Genomic DNA, 14,148 nt, shown 5'->3' on the forward strand with positions numbered 1-14,148 from the left:
ACAAATATCACAATTCATCAGGAACTAGGTTACAACAAAATGAAATTTATAACTTAGGAAATAATATAACACAATAATATTAATATTTTTATATATAAATTATACATAACTTGATTAAAAATTATAAGCTTTATATACAAAATAATACAAAATACAGTTTTAAATTCATGATTACAATAAATGGTAAACTTTTACAAATATTATTATTAAATTATGCGAATTTTTAATCATCTTTTTTTTATCGCATAACATATATATATATATATATATATATATAAAATATATTTTTCTAAATATAGCAAAGAATTTTTAGAATACTTTAGCAATTTAAATGTAATAATATTATTGTATTAAATAGCATTGTATTAAATTCGTGAAAGAAGTGAGTAATTGATCGCATAAAATTTGTAAAATGAATAGTTATTGTAGAATCTTAAATCTAGTAAAAATAAACTAAATATTTTGTAAATGCAATTTTAAAAAATTATTATTACAGAAATTATTGGAAAATAATTTCATATTATAATACTAACTTTTATTTCATATGAAATTTTTCTCATAAAAGAAGCAAATTTCATGAATCAAATAAATTATGTAAATTCAATATAACTTCAACTATATTAAACTATATAGTATAAATAGCTGTAAAAGCAATGAATGTCTCGATTATTGCAGAACTTCTATTAAAACCTTGTATAAAATTATATTCATATAGAAGATATCAAATTTCATTTCTTATTTCTGGTAACCACGTGCATTTTTATTTGAAATTTCAATGTTTAATAGCTTCATAAAAACTTATGAAATATTTTGGAAATTTAACATTACATCTGATCCTAATCTCTCTTTTATCTTGAGCCGTGTTTTTGCAGCATCTCTCAAACTGAAAATATGTGTAAGTTCCATTGTTGTGCGACCTAACGCTAAGGCCTTGTCAAATAGATTCATCGCTTCTTCTACATTTCCTCTATTAAAAAAATAAAAAATTATAATTCAAAAAATATATATAAAAAGTGTTATTATTAATTATTATAAATATATTATATGCTTATTATTATCTTTAATGCTTATTATCTTTATTGCTTATTATTATTTAAATTTAGAAATATATATATATATATATGCTTTAAAATATTAATTTACCTTTGAACTTCAATCGTTCCTAAAGTTTCATATCCGTATTCACACTTATCATCCATTTCTAATGCTTTATTAATATATTCAATAGCTTTATCTACATCACCATTCCATTGTAGATGTAATAAACCTCTATGTACATAAACTGTAGCATTACATGGGTCTTTTTCAATTGCTTTAGCAAAATAAATATCAGCTTTTCGATATTCTTGTAATTCCGTTAACATCTATACCATAATATAATATAATATAGTAAATTTATGTTTATTATTGATTTTGAAATATTGATTTCGTACCTGTGCATATAGAGTATAACATTCTGGACAATCTGGGAATTTTTCAAAAGCATTTTCAAAATTTCTCATGGCTTCTTCTACTAATTCTTTACTTCTTTCCATCATTCCATAACGATAATCTGCATAACACTTTTGTACATATGCTACTCCAAAGTTAGGATTCAGTTCAACAGCCTTCTTAAAATCTTCTCTGGCTTCATCTATCTTTTCCATGAGTAAATTTACCTACAATCATATAATACATAATACATTTTTATCAATTATTACATTACAATATAATATTATTAATATATATATAATTTTACTTTTAGTTAAGTACATTTAAGAAATTTAAAAAATTTTTTATATTATAAAAAATGTCATTACATGTCCTCTATGATGATAAATATCACCACACTCAGGATCAAGCTCAATAGCAGTATCAAAATCACAGAAACTCTTATCTGGATTTTCTAATTGCATAAATAAGGCAGCTCTTTTTATTAAGGCATGCACTTTTATATCTTTTAAAACAGTAGAATTGTTTATAATAGTTCCAAAATCTTCTAATGCAGCATCATGTTGTCCTAATAGAAGGTAAAATGTAGCACGTAACAATACTACTTTCATTTTGTATGGCAGTATATCTGGTTCAGAACTATTGATTATTTCAGTACAAAGCGGTATTACATCATCATATTCTTGTTCTTTTACACATTTTAAAGCTTTTGCAAAACCCCTAAAAAATTATAAAAAATATAAGCAAGTAAAATTTTAATTATATAAATTAATAACAATTTTAAAAAATATATAAATTAAAAATGATATGAAAAGAGAATTTCAAAATATTTACATAGGTAAATTATTATAATTAATATCTTGAACCATTGAAAAAACAGGATCTTTATGGAAAGTAATGATGTATGTTTTAATAAAATATTTACTAGGCATAACTAATTTTTTATTTGCCAAATATTCCATTGCATGCTGTCTACCTGAAAAAAGTGTAAAATTCATATTTATATTTTATTAAATATATATCTTATATTACATATGTATAATTTACCTAATTGTTTTAGAACTCTATCTGCCATTACAATTGCAGTTTGATTAGAAAAATTCTCCAAAATACAAGCAGTAGTCACATCCTCTAAAGCTGATTCTAATTCATTACAATATTCCATTGCTCTTGCTCGGCGTAATAATGCTTTGGCATATTTTGGATTTAATTCTAAAGCTTTTGTACAGTCTGCTTTTACACTACTATATTTTTTCTATAATATATTTTAATGTCATTTAAACTAATAGTTATATTTATTTATTATAAAATATTTAAGTATAATATAAAAAATCTTCTTTTACCAGTTGTTCATAAGCAGCTGCTCTATTTTGATAAAATGTAGCAAGAGCTTCTGTATTCTCTTTTGGACATATTTCAATAGCATTATTATATTGATTTATTGCTTCATCGTATTTTCCTATTTTGAACTGTTTATTTCCTTCAGTTTTTAATCTCTGAGCTTTTTCCAGTAGAGTCTATAATTATATATTCGATATTATATAAATGAAATGTAAAATGCAAAGAGTGCAAATATTTATTCTACTTTTATTCGATTTATTATTATTTAAATTCATTTGTAAAAATTTAATAATGAAAAATTAATATATTAAAAATTAATTTTTTCTTTTGAAAATGCTTAAAGAAATATATATTATACATTGCTAATGATAAAACATAAATCGTCAAAATTTTTCTAACCTCTGTTTCAGTTGTACTTTTTGGAGGACAATCAATATCGATTGATATTTGTTTATCGGTGGCTGGTGCGCCATTTTTTTTTGAGTTCTTTGATTTACCACGACTAGGCTTTGAAGAAGGCTTAGAGCTGTTTTTATAATACATATAACCAAGACCTAGTGCGACCGGCGCTGCAACAGCTAAAGCAAGTTGCCATTTTGGTAGCGGACCGGTCACGCTCGCGCCACTTGCACCAGTCATTCTTTACGAATTTTTCACTAACTTGAAATGACAAGGATTTCTGTTGATTTTACTTTTCTTTTCTAATCTCACCGATACAAAAATTGACAGTGAGAACTAATATACAATCTAGCAACCATGCGGAAAGATCACTAAGATCACTTGCAGACGAATCCTCGGAGAAACGACTCGCTTAGTACACATTTCTACCACTGTCTGAATTTAGCGCTTAGTCTTATCAATAATGTTATATTTATGACATAAAGGATGATATACAATATTAAATTTAAAAAAAAATTATAATTTTATTATTGATTGTATTTAAAAATTATTTTCTTGTCATAAATATTTTTAATATAAATATAAATATCATATCAAATCTAAAAAAGTAATATAAATATAGGATTGTTTTTTATAATATTTTATATAAATATTTGATAACAAGTCTGTAATAGATTAGATTAAATCGATGATGTAAGTTTTTAAAGTACAAAAGTCATTGAATTCCATAAATATTATAAAATGTAAATTTCTTAGCATCTTTTATATCTTACAATACAAAATATATAAAACTTATTATATAAATGTGTATAATTTCTTTATTAAATTTTTCCAATTTTTATTAAAAATTTAAAAAAATACTTCATAGTATAAATTATTAATAAAGAAATTTTATAAATCAATATAAAACATCTGCTTTTGAATATAAAGTTCAAATAAATATATATAAAATAACATTATTTAATATTAGCGAGTATTTTTATGCTAGCGTAAGATTTTATTTAAAAGATGGCAACGGTTTGTCAACAAGAGCAAAGTTTTGTCTGTGCTATCTATAGATTGTTGAATTTTAAGAAGAACATAAAACATGAGAAATGTAATAAAAGATATGAAATTGAACGAAGAATGCTAAGTGATCAAAAATATTTATTGCATTCTAGAAAATTGTAATTCATATCGAATTTACGATTTCACACATTACAATATAAGTGTGACGTTTATCAAAATGGCACTAGAAGAAGATGAAAACACCTGGTAAATTTTATAACATTTTTTTAGCTAGAAGAAATTTTTATTTTAATAAACATGAGTTTTAATCATTTGTTTCATCAAAAAATATTTGGATATGTTTTTTTATAATTTAATTCGATTAACTTTTTCCGATATTATTTTTTACACTATTTTGTCTTACGTTTTTTAAATACATAAGAATTATACTAAAGTACTAAAAATAAGTAAATCTATATTATAATTTTCCAAATTTTCTATTATTAGTTTACATGATAAATTTTGTTTTAATTTTTTAGGTTAAAAAAAGATATTTAAATATTTCTATTTTTTTTTTTAATATATTTATCAATTATATCTTAAAATTGTACAAATTATTACTATATCTTTTGCATTAATAAAAGAATAAAATAAAAAAAATTGAATATTATGAATAAATTGAAATAATTTTTTGTGAAAATATTAATTTTAATTATTTATTATATAAATCTTTAAAAAAATAATTTTATATTAGGAAATTATTTTCTAATATATTATTTTTTTATCTTCTTATTAATATTATTCTTATTTTTATATATTTTTCTTATTAATAAAAAATAATTGTTTAGGATATTGGAACTAGAAGCAGCTTTACTTGATACTGAAGCACCATCTGCATCTGATATATACGCAATTTGTAAAGGACGGTCTGTTCCTATAAATTTAAGACCTGATATATGGCAAGCTTGTTTAGATGTTATTGATCGGGGTAATCAATTAAATCAGTTTAATGAAGTATTTGATTTACCAGAACAAAATATTATACGTGATGATTGTCAGCAATTAGTTGGTAAGTTGTTTAAATAATATGTTATAATTAATAATAATGTTGTTATGTTATACATATGCATAAATATATTAATTTTACTATTATAAATATAAATATTCAATTTACTTTAAATTAAAATTTATTTTATATTATATATTATAATTAAGCAAATATGTTGGAAAAATAATAGAAGATAATATAAGAATAAATTAATTAATAAATCAATTAATATATTTCAAGCTATAGTTTCAAAAATATGCATTTTTATTGCAGCAAAATTAGGAAATGATGATGAAGACAAAGTTTCTGTTGTTTCTGATTTAGAATCTATTTTAACATTTTATTGTAAGAGTAAAGGGAAACAATATAAAAGAGGAAATGGTTGGATAGAATTATTGGGTCCTTTAGTAGCTCTAAAACTTCCACGAAGTGCAACATATAATTTATTTGAAGCAATAATAGACTTTTATATTCCTAGGTATAGTATTCTGTAATTAATAAATTTTATATTTTAAAAAATATTGTGAACTTTCATCCTTTTTGATCTGATAAATGAATAATTGGATGATTTGAAAATATTAACTTTAATTATTAAATTATCAAATTATTTATTGAAAAATAATATAATTGTTTAATGTAAATATAGGAGAAATTAAATAATGTGATAAAAAATAATTAAAAATGAAAATTAATTATTATGGAATATATCAATAATTTTCTTAATAATCGATTATTTGCATTCTAACAAAATAAAAATAATAAAAAATATCAAAATGGATTATTAAAATGAGATTATAGTTAGCAATTTATTATATTTAAACTTATATTAGTACAGCTATCTTTCTTTTTATAAAGATATTTTATATTTTTTTAGAGGTGAAACATATAGTTCAGTGTTAAGATTATTATTACTTTATCATGAACCAGAATTATGTTCTTTCTTGGATACAAAAAGGGTATCTCCTGATCAGTATACAAAGGGATGGGTAACAACTTTATTTGCTGGAGTATGTTCATTGCCAGCTGTTTGTACAATGTGGGATTTATATTTTATGCAAGCTGATCCATTTTTCATGTTATTTCTTTCACTTATTATGGTAATTAATGCTAGGTAAGAATTACAAAATTTATTTTTTTTCAATTGTGGTAATATAATGTATAGCAATGCTAAAATAAAAAAATAAAATTATTTTGAAATTTACTATGTTTTATAGGGAGCAAATCTTAAGTATGACAGATAATGATAAGCAGAGTATAATAGATGCCATTGCTGCTATGCCCTGTGCATTAGAAGCAGAAGATGTGACAGATTTTTGTTCATTGGCACAGTATTATGCAATGAAAACACCATCATCATTTAAACAAGATTTATATCCTATTATGTTTGGTGATAGTTTCGATGAAAAATGTATATCACATGCACTTTGTTTACCTGTATCAGCTCAAGAATTAGTTGAGAATTCAATCGAGAATCCGTCCACACCTAATATTTCTGTTGAATCTGTTAGATTTTTTTTAGTAGATTGTAGACCTGCTGAACAATATAATGCAGGGCATCTGCCAACTGCATTTCATTTAGATTGTAATTTGGTATGTTTATTTTTATATTTTTTAATTATTGATAATTATGAATCTTATGATTTATAAATTTTTATTTTAGATGCTGCAAGAACCTGCTGCTTTTGCTACAGCTGTACAAGGATTATTGCAGGCACAACGACAAGCATTAGCTGTTGGATCACAAGCTGGTGGTGAACATCTTTGCTTTTTGGGAAGCGGTAGACAAGAAGAAGATCGTTATACACACATGGTAGTTGCATCTTTTTTACAAAAACATACTCAGTATGTTAGTATGGTTACATCAGGATATCAAGGTAATTATTTTATATCTTATTCTAATTTTAAAATTTGTTGTAAAATAATTAATTTATGGAAGATTATTTCATTATAGCTATACATGAATATTTTGGTGATGAAGTAGTTTCTAGTCTTGTCGATCATAATTCACAATATTGTTTAGTGTGTAGTGCTAATATTTCGGAGACAAATTCAAATGAAACAAGTCCTGCCAAAGTTAAAAATAATAATTCCGATTTTTTTGGAAAAATCAAAAAAGTAAAAGGAAAATTATTTGATTACATTGTTAATCCATCTGCAAGCGTTCATAATAATGTGGAAAATAGAAATGGCAAAGAATTAGAATATATCAAACGTCAAAAAAAGACGGCTCCAGTATTTAGTATAGATGATGATCAAGAATTAGGTATGGTATTTAGATTTAAGTATTAATATCTTAAGCATTACATTTTTTTTGTTTTTTTTTTTATAATAGTTTTTTATTATGATAAATATTTATATAAGATTCTGAATTTAATTTTTTGCACTATGTAAACATTTTTTATTATATGTAATAATTTATATATTATAGATATGACAATGACGAACAATGAAAGTGAAGAACCTATTGAAGTTGTTTCTATTCAACAGTGGATGAAAGATCCAAAATTATTACATTCCTTTAAATGTCAAGAAGTGAAAGTTAATGGAGATCTCTGTGATAGGTAAATATTTTAATCATATTTTAATAGTATTTTATTACTTAGCATCATTTATTATTTATTAATATTATATTTTAAATTATATATATTAATGTATCATTTTTTTCAGTATACTTTTGGTTACTGATACTTATCTTATAGTACTTCGAGAAATACAAGAAAGAAAAGGTGCAGCTCATGTAATTGTGAAACGTCCATTAACGAGTATTGTTAAAATAACATCTAGAAAGAGACATTCAGATTTGATTACATTTAAATATGGTACAACGCAATATAATGATACAGTTATTTCAGATATGGATAAATTTCTTATTCCTAACGCGAGTGAGGCTACTAAATTAATTACACAACAGATTTTAAAACAATTGAAAACATCAAATTGATGTTAAGTAAAAAATTACGTGTAATTAAATTTATTTGTTTTAAATCAGTTTTATGGACTAAAAAGAGTTGACATTTTTTTATTTGTTGATTGATTACAATTTTCTTAACTAAATGGTACTACAAATATTGTATAATTAAATAATATATAATTATAGTATATTTTTTATTAGTATGATTTAAAAAAAAAAAGATTTTAAGAATAACCTGAGTGTTTCATATATGAAATTAACACGATGTATCATCGATAAGATGGCCAATATGGTTCGTACTTGGATTCTAAGATTTTGGTGATTTTACTAAGTCATTACTTTTAATAATTATATTTGCGTTTATAATCTTTCTTTACCTATTTTCAGAAATATTTCACTTACATGAAACAGCATTTTTGGCATTTCTTTTTGTAATAATATCATATTAATATTAATAATATTTAATTTAGTTTACTATTTAATATATACTTTATTATGGCTTTATTATATTATGGCTAAACAGTGGCCTTATGAAACTGAATAGGAGAGGTAATGGACTCTGCAAATCATTGATATGATTATCTACAATGGAATATAACTGAAGATTGAGTGCCATGAACCAAACTATTGTTTTTTTTTTTTTTATATAAATATGATTCGTGACATTGATATTTATGAATATTAAATAATTAATTTCTTTTTTTTTTGACAGAAAAAAAAACTATGAATTATAAGCTAATCTGTCATTTTATGCATATATTTCTATATAACATCTGTATGTTATAGTTGGTCCTAACATAATACGATTCGAGAAATGGTTATAATATTTACATTTTGTAGTAATAGTCAGTAAATGTCTTTACAAAATATTTACAGAAGGTACAAAATATATTGAAAAGTAAACAGTTATATCACTTTTACAGGCATACTTATTACACTGCCTGATTTCGAAGAATTTTTAAAATTTACGATTTTTGATCTTTTGAAAATATGTATCTATAATTCATACAAAAATTTTTCATAGTGAGTATGTCTTTTTCTGAAATTTATATTTAAAAGATTAAGTAATATGACTTTTTCAATTTTTTTCAATTTTCTATTAAAACTATGCTGATAGTCATGTTTAAAAATTTCATAATGAGTTTTTATATACATAATTCTGCTATCTTTTCGCAATCCAGATTATTTATTATTTACAATACTTATTATTTATAATTATTTATAAATTATAATATTTTAATTTGATTTTTATTTTATCATTCTAAACTAAAAAAATTATTTATAATATCCTTTTTATGTTTAAAAATTATAAAAAAATATAATTTAACATACACTTAATAAAATTATGTCTGAACATTTAATCTTGTATAATATCAGCATTGTTAATATTTGTAATAATAGTGATCTGTAATATATTTCATGGTACATATGTATAATAAATTCTATGTATGATAGAAACTTTTTCTATTTATATGCTTCCATAGCGAATAAAAAGCTAAAAATGAATAATAAAATAATAAAATAGTTATAAAAAAAAATCACAGAATTTTAATAAATTATAGCATGTTGTAAAGCTCTTCTTAAATACAAATTTTTTGTTCCATATGTAAATAAATTTTATGTAAAATCAAGAATAAATTTAAACTTTATGTATTTTCAAAAGATTATAAAAATAAAATATGTAATTATATTTATTCTTATATATTATAAAAAATAATAACCTTATTATATTTTAAATGTTTTAATTTTATTTTATATTATTATTATTTATATCATTATTTTAAATTTTACAAAAAATGAATTAATTTTTTTTTAAATTTAAAGGAAAATAAATTTTTAATTTTTAATTTATTGACACATTTTATTAATTTAATGAAAGATATGAAATCAATTAAAAAAATTATATTTTAGTCTTACATTAATATAATTAATAAATAAAATAAGAAATTAAAAATAATGAAATATTAAAATTTAATGGAAAATTTTAATCAAATAAAAAACGTTATCTTTTGAGTAAACAAATTTTTTATATGATAATATTTAACAGCATAGATCGTATTATCGTTCATTCGTATTATCAGTTCATAATACGTCTTGTTAGAGAAGCAATTACATCAATATACATATATATATTATACGAATGTTTTTAATGTAATAATATCACATAAAACAGTTTGTAATGGGAACCATCAATTGGGGGGAATTATTCCCGGGAAGATGGAGTCCTATCATTTTTATTTCATATATGGCCCTTTTTGTGAATCAAGGTACACATCAAGTGTGGTTAAGTTCTTCTATCTTTATTTCTTTTCATTTAATTTCTCTGTTAGTATGTATTAAACAAATATTACAAAATGATAAATAAAAATGATAACAATATAAAAAAAAATTAATATGAACTTATATTTAATTATTAATAAAGTATGTATCATTTTATCGATTTTAAATATATATTATTATTTATAATAATTTGATTTAATTATTAAATTTCTATAAAAATTTCTATTAATTTCAAATTTGTAATTTTTTTCAAATTACATAATGTATTTTTAATATACAAATTAATTGTGAAATTATCATTATTATAGGTATTATTGTAACTTGGTCTCAAAGAGATGGTCACTATGAATACAATATTGTTATGGTAGTATTGATGACAGAAGTATTAAAATTATTTACTTGTACAATATTATATTGTAAAGAGTAAGTCAAAGAATTAAATTTTATTCATTTAAGTTTCTAAATATTTAAAAATTTAATCATTTCATTTTTAGCAATAGTTTTACAAGTTTATACCAAGAAGTAACAGGAAATAAGAAAGGTAAAAATATATTTTAGAGATTTAAAATTGAAATAATTAAGTTTAATTATACGAAAATTATGAACTAATAAAACAGGTAATTTATAAATTATACATATGTATATAATAATCTATAATGGTTTAATAATTCAAAATTATCATGTCATGTTATTTAAAATTATTTAAATAATAATAAATAAATAATTATATAAATTATTATATTATTTAAACATAATATAAATAATTGATTCAAATAATTTTATAAAATTAGTAAAGATATTTAATAAATTCAATGTATGAAGATTGAATTATTTCGTAAATTATTTATTTTTTTAATAATGAATTCTTAATATATTATTATTTTTATTTTTTATTAAATTTTTTATTTCTTACATAATAAAACTTGATTTGCTAAATTCTAAAATTTCTTAAAGTCAAAATTTAAATATTTTTGTTATAATATTATAGGAAATGTTTTAAATAGAATCATTTTTGCATTAATTAAAACAATTCTATGTTACAATTTCTATAATTTTTTTTTATGTTATTTATATATATGTTGTGTATTTATAAAATTGAAGAAACTATATAAATTAAAATTATTAATTCATAAGAATTCTTTTTTGCTATAGTATAAAGTTTATGATTATGTATATTTGAAGAAACATTATTTCATATGAATAATTTTATTTTATTGTAATATGAAATTTAATGTGATTAATATCTATTTTGATTTATAAAAGATTTTTTTTATTGTAATACGAATTATTATTTTTATAAAATTTTTTTTTATCGATATTTGATATATTTGTAAAAATTATATTTTTAGTAAAATATTACATACAAAAAATTATACTATAGAAATTTTTTTATAAAAAAATAGTATAAACAATCTTATTAAAATCATAAATTTAATATCAATAATGATTTTTTTATTTTAGTGCTATTGCTATATATGATACCATCATTTTTATATTGTTTGTACAATAATTTGGCATTTATCAACTTATCCGTATTTGATCCAACAACATATTATGTTCTATTACAATTTCGTGTTGTTATGACTGGAGTTATTTTCCAGGTAAATATTAAACTCTTTTCTTCTATAGATTAATAGATTAAATTATAAACAACATTTCTTAAAAATATTATTTTTTTTAGGTTGTTTTTAATAAAAAATTATCATTAAAACAATGGTTATCATTAGTATTATTAACTATTGGATGTATGGTGAAACATATGGACTTGAAATTTAATGTTAACATATTTAACACCAAATTTAATTTAAATAGTAACATAATTTTAGTTTTTGTACAGGTACACATTATATTATTAAAAAAATATTTTAATTTAGAAACTTTTAAAATTTAAATAATTAAAAAATTTGATATTCAAATTTTTTTATTTTTTTATATCATAAAATAATTAAATTGCGAATAATAATAACTTATATAAATTGAAATTAAATAATCTTTAAATTTTTTTCAGACAATTTGCTCTTGTTTAGCCGGAGTTTACAATGAATATTTACTTAAAGAACAAGGAGCAAATATCAATATTTTTGTACAAAATGTGTTTATGTACATTGATAGTATTCTTTGCAATCTTATAGTTTTCATTTTATTCTTTATATCGGAAAATAATGTTTCTGGATTGTTAAACAATGCTGATTTTAGTATACTTATGCAACCAAAAATCATTATAATAATGTTAAACAATACAGCAATTGGGATTATCACAAGTTTTTTTTTGAAAAACTTGAACTCTATTTTAAAAACTTTTGCCAGTGCGTTAGAACTTATATTTACAGCAGTTCTATGCTGGTTAATATTTAATATTCCTATTCATTTAAATACAATACTTTCTATTGCTACAGTGAGTTATGCAGTAATATTGTACTCACAAAATCCTGTACAAAATATTCGGACCAAAGAACGAATGAAGGCTGATAATTTAATTTAGTAGAAGTAAATTAAAAAATTTCACTAACTTTGTACATCAATTTCTGATGCAGATTTATTTATATCTTCGTTATGCAATGCATATTGTATTGTTTTATAATATATATATATATATATATATATATGTTTAAGTAAACGTAAATAACACATTTAGATAGTTACTAAACAGAGATAATTTCATTATAAATTTTTACATTATTTATTGTATTGTTTTTTAAATATTTATATTACATAGAAAATGAAAACTTATTATTGAAATCATTTTGATTACTGCATAATGATTTTTAGTAAAAAATTTTAGTAAAATGTAGTGATATTATTAATTAAAGAATCGAATTTTAATTATAGAATTAAAAAAAATTTGTTAATGTACAGTAAATATTTTTAATAAATTTAATTGTATTAATATTATATATTGTAAAAAAAAATAGTGATTAAATTATACTGGAAGTTTTGTATTGTATTTATATATATATAATTAAATAATTGAAATTATTTCTTCACAAATAATAATATATATTAATGTATATATATATGTATTTTTAAATCATTAATAAGTTGTCTATTATTATTTATTAGTATATATTCTCAATTTATTTTGTGCATTCAAAATTATTGATTTATATTAAAATTTTATGTAAATATATAAAATAGATATAATATATTGGAATAGATATATTTATATATTTATTTATATAGTTGATAATGAAAAACAATTTTATAAAAAAGTTTTATATAAATTATTAATATAAGTATTTTGAACTTAAAAAATATTTTTTATGTTTTTCTTTTATAAAAATTTAAAATATGAAATATATTTGCCTATTTTAACTTACTAAATGATATATCAATATGTGATTATTGATAAATAATTTGAAAACATATATTATTAAATGTATAATATAAAATAATAATGAAATAATAAAAAATAATAATTTATTTAAAATTATTTTCAGTTTAAAGCACTAAAATATAATGATAAAATTTAATAAATAACATTTCTATAAAAAATTAATTTGAAATTAAAGAAGAATTTTTCGATTTATCGAAATTTTATTTGGCGGGAAGATTTGATTTAAAAAATATTATTAAATTTGATATTAATATCAAAAAATGATTTAAATTATTTTTAGTTTTATTTTTTCTTTGAGATCAATTATTTTTCATTTATGATTACAATACATATATGTAAGTAACTATATAAGACTATTTTTCGAGAAGTGGGGAGAGAATGGTCGATATTACCCGCAACTACCTTAGTTTTGGAATA

The 14,148-nt window shown here is 20.7% G+C and overlaps 3 protein-coding genes across 4 annotated transcripts; 2 read left to right on the top strand and 1 right to left on the bottom strand.

The window, feature by feature from the left end:
* Window positions 1-61: 61 nt before the first annotated feature.
* Window positions 62-3,969, bottom strand: Tom70 (translocase of outer membrane 70). The gene is made up of 8 exons (XM_003693787.4): window positions 3,172-3,969; window positions 2,775-2,948; window positions 2,479-2,686; window positions 2,266-2,407; window positions 1,800-2,151; window positions 1,434-1,658; window positions 1,144-1,364; window positions 62-967 (listed from the first exon to the last, which is right to left on the bottom strand). The coding sequence occupies exons 1-8, from the start codon at window positions 3,409-3,411 to the stop codon at window positions 799-801; spliced, it is 1,731 nt and encodes a 576-aa protein (XP_003693835.1). The 5' UTR covers window positions 3,412-3,969; the 3' UTR covers window positions 62-798.
* A 188-nt stretch (window positions 3,970-4,157) lies between these two features.
* Window positions 4,158-9,807, top strand: TBC1D23 (TBC1 domain family member 23). The gene is made up of 9 exons (XM_003693786.4): window positions 4,158-4,425; window positions 5,007-5,227; window positions 5,480-5,684; window positions 6,081-6,317; window positions 6,421-6,796; window positions 6,867-7,080; window positions 7,158-7,469; window positions 7,635-7,767; window positions 7,874-9,807. Exons 1-9 carry the CDS (start codon window positions 4,397-4,399, stop codon window positions 8,145-8,147), a joined length of 2,001 nt encoding a protein of 666 aa, XP_003693834.1. The 5' UTR covers window positions 4,158-4,396; the 3' UTR covers window positions 8,148-9,807.
* A 355-nt stretch (window positions 9,808-10,162) lies between these two features.
* On the top strand, window positions 10,163-12,919 carry senju (UDP-galactose transporter senju). 2 transcript variants are annotated; one of them, XM_003693790.4, is made up of 6 exons: window positions 10,163-10,384; window positions 10,706-10,820; window positions 10,892-10,938; window positions 11,859-11,998; window positions 12,079-12,234; window positions 12,406-12,919. In XM_003693790.4, the coding sequence occupies exons 1-6, from the start codon at window positions 10,297-10,299 to the stop codon at window positions 12,877-12,879; spliced, it is 1,020 nt and encodes a 339-aa protein (XP_003693838.4). In that variant the 5' UTR covers window positions 10,163-10,296; the 3' UTR covers window positions 12,880-12,919. The 2 variants fall into 2 exon arrangements, with proteins under 2 accessions (XP_003693838.4, XP_086767343.1); XM_086911217.1 differs by having other exon boundaries at window positions 10,359-10,538.
* The last annotated feature ends 1,229 nt before the right edge of the window (window positions 12,920-14,148 follow it).

This window comes from Apis florea, unplaced genomic scaffold (genome assembly GCF_048593485.1).
Source record: "Apis florea isolate Af1SG1 unplaced genomic scaffold, ASM4859348v1 contig_3203_pilon, whole genome shotgun sequence".
In the NCBI taxonomy this organism is placed as follows: Eukaryota; Metazoa; Arthropoda; class Insecta; order Hymenoptera; family Apidae; genus Apis; species Apis florea.

Coding starts and splice junctions, on each gene's coding strand:
- Tom70 (XM_003693787.4), bottom strand. CDS start 3,411: ATGACTGGTGCAAGTGGCGCGAGCGTGACCGGTCCGCTACCAAAATGG. Junction 2,687..2,774: donor CAGCTGCTTATGAACAACTG/GTAAAAGAAGAT, acceptor AATATATTATAG/AAAAAATATAGTAGTGTAAA. Junction 2,408..2,478: donor TAGAGTTCTAAAACAATTAG/GTAAATTATACA, acceptor CACTTTTTTCAG/GTAGACAGCATGCAATGGAA.
- TBC1D23 (XM_003693786.4), top strand. CDS start 4,397: ATGGCACTAGAAGAAGATGAAAACACCTG. Junction 5,228..5,479: donor TGATTGTCAGCAATTAGTTG/GTAAGTTGTTTA, acceptor TTTTTATTGCAG/CAAAATTAGGAAATGATGAT. Junction 7,470..7,634: donor AGATGATGATCAAGAATTAG/GTATGGTATTTA, acceptor TATATATTATAG/ATATGACAATGACGAACAAT.
- senju (XM_003693790.4), top strand. CDS start 10,297: ATGGGAACCATCAATTGGGGGGAATTATTCCCGGGAAGATGGAGTCCT. Junction 10,939..11,858: donor AGTAACAGGAAATAAGAAAG/GTAAAAATATAT, acceptor TTTTTATTTTAG/TGCTATTGCTATATATGATA. Junction 11,999..12,078: donor TGACTGGAGTTATTTTCCAG/GTAAATATTAAA, acceptor TATTTTTTTTAG/GTTGTTTTTAATAAAAAATT.